At 32.7% G+C, this 2,414-nt stretch overlaps 1 protein-coding gene across 1 annotated transcript in view; it reads left to right on the top strand.

Moving 5' to 3' along the window:
- Positions 1-575: 575 nt before the first annotated feature.
- LOTGIDRAFT_176729 (hypothetical protein) overlaps positions 576-2,414 on the top strand; it is a gene marked incomplete at both ends in the record, with an annotated part of 7,473 nt that continues 5,634 nt past the window's right edge. The window contains 2 exons of the mRNA XM_009056954.1: positions 576-668; positions 1,772-1,906. Coding sequence (XP_009055202.1) covers positions 576-668; positions 1,772-1,906 — 228 coding nt within the window. The remainder of the gene's footprint in view (positions 669-1,771; positions 1,907-2,414) is intronic.

Here is a 2,414-nt window from a genome sequence, read left to right on the forward strand (position 1 = left end):
TGAAACTTTTCGGGAGCCGCGGTTGCTCAGTGAGTTAGACGCTTGCTCGCTAACCTGAAGGTCCAGGGTTCAATCCCGGCATAGGTTCGAGATAATACCTTTGGATTTTTCAACCTGGTTTCCCCCTGTCAGTAATGCAGGTAAGAGGGACTGACATGGAAAAAGCGTCTAGTCCTTTGGATGGGACAATAAACTGAGGCCCCGTGTGCTACAGGCTGTGCACGTTAAAGATCCCTCGACAGTTGGAAATCGAAAAAGAGCAAGCTAATGCCGCTGTCCTGGAAAAATTTCCCTCAATACAACCTGCATGGCGTTGCCCGTCTTCATTAGCCTACATGGTGCAGAAAAGTAGGACGTAAAACTCAATTCATTTCATTTCATTTTCTGAAAACTTTTCTTCCTTGTGAGGAAATGTTCATTGTTAATCTTAGACTTGACAATTTGTTTTTCAATCAATGCTGGAGAGTGTAAAGTAAACCAGACAAAAAACGCAAATTGACACGAATTGAGCTTCATTTTTATCAGATTGAATGATGTGAACAGACATATAACAACAAGTAAACTGTTTTTTTCAGTTTATGATCAAACATAAAGATGGTGGTTCTATAAGACAGGTTTTAAAGTCAAATTCAACAAGATTGATTAATGTAACCAGTGGACAAATACCAGTAAGTTTTTATACCACCACTTGCATTAGAATCTTCATTATTACATTCTGAAGATTTTGTGGAATATGTTATTTTACAAGGCATTATTAAAATGTCAACTTTTTATACGCCCACATGAAATGGGGGGCGTATATTACTGTCACCCATGTCCGTCGGTCCGGCCGGCCGTCCGTCCGTTCACAATTCTCGTAGGCGCGATAGAGGCTACAGTTTTTATCTGATCTTGATGAAACTTGGTATGCATGTATGTATTGATGAGAACTCGGACAAGTTCAAAATTTTTAATAATCGCAAGAACGGTTTCAGAGTTATTGCCCTTGACTTAGTAAAATTTGGCTTGTAGGCACGATAGAGACTACAGTTTTTATCCGATCTTGATGAAACTTGGTATGCATGTATATATTGATGAGATCTCAGACAGGTTCGAAATTGGTAATAATCGGAAGAACGGTTTTAGAGTTATTGCCCTTGACTTAGTAAAATTTGGATTGTAGGCACGATAGAGACTACAGTTTTTATCCGATCTTGATGAAACTTGGTATGCATGTATATATTGATGAGATCTCGGACAAGTTCGAAATTTGTAATAATCGCAAGAACGGTTTCAGAGTTATTGCCCTTGACTTAGTAAAATTTGGCTTGTAGGCACGATAGAGACAGTTTTTATCTGATCTTGATGAAACTAGATATTCATATTCATATAATGATGAACAGTTTCAGAGTTATTGCCCTTGTGTGTACAGTGATAAGACATTATTCATGTTTGAATTTGATGATAACTTGATGAACTGATTCAGGTTTTTGCCTTGACTTATAGATGATTTTAATATTATTTGAAAATTCATTATTAAGCCACTAAAGATTTTGTTATCATTTCTGACAGCTGGTAGTGGGCGTCTTTTACCTTGTCTGGCATGCTATCTTTAATTTTTCGTCTGGCACATTATTTATGTTGACAGATTAAATAAAGGATAAGAAGAAGTGCGCACTATATTCTCAATTATAAGATATGCTTAACAACGCACAGCGTCATTTGCATAAAAAGATAAGATAGCTGTTAGCCCTGTTAAATGTTTAAGCTTGTTTCCCTTTGAATTTTACAGAATGTACCAACAGGACCTATTAGTCCTACTGATACAAGTAAATTAGATTTACAGTACCAAGGTATCTCGTTGATAACTCTGTTAGCCACTGTTGGTGAAGACAATGGACAATGGTTATCTAGTAATTCTTCTGTGGTCAGTTTCTACTTATATTTCTCTACTCTTCTCAATCTTTTTTCCAAAATATTGGTCCTGTTCAGTGAGCTTGATGCAGATTGCAGTATTATCTTGAAGTAAATTGTCCTTGGATGTGCTCAAATATATTTTCTTCCTCAAATTAACGAATAACTTATAATTTATTATTGATATATGAAAACAAAATAATAAATGATAAGTTATGTTTATTTTTATAAATTGCATTGTTTATTTTTATAAATTACACTGTTTGTTTTTATATATTACACTGTTTATGTTTATTATAAATAACAATGGTTATTTTTATAACTTATATTGTTTATTTTTATATATTGTTTATTTTTATAAATTGTTTATTTTTATAAATTTTTATTATTATTAAATGTTTATTTTTATAAATTGTTTATTTTTATAAATTTTTATTTTTATAAATGTTTATTTTTATAATGGTTTATTTTTATAAATTATATTGTTTATATTTGAAAATGGTTTATTTTTATAAATTTTT

The sequence above is a fragment of the Lottia gigantea genome (assembly GCF_000327385.1).
Source record: "Lottia gigantea unplaced genomic scaffold LOTGIsca_2913, whole genome shotgun sequence".
Classification (NCBI taxonomy): domain Eukaryota; kingdom Metazoa; phylum Mollusca; class Gastropoda; family Lottiidae; genus Lottia; species Lottia gigantea.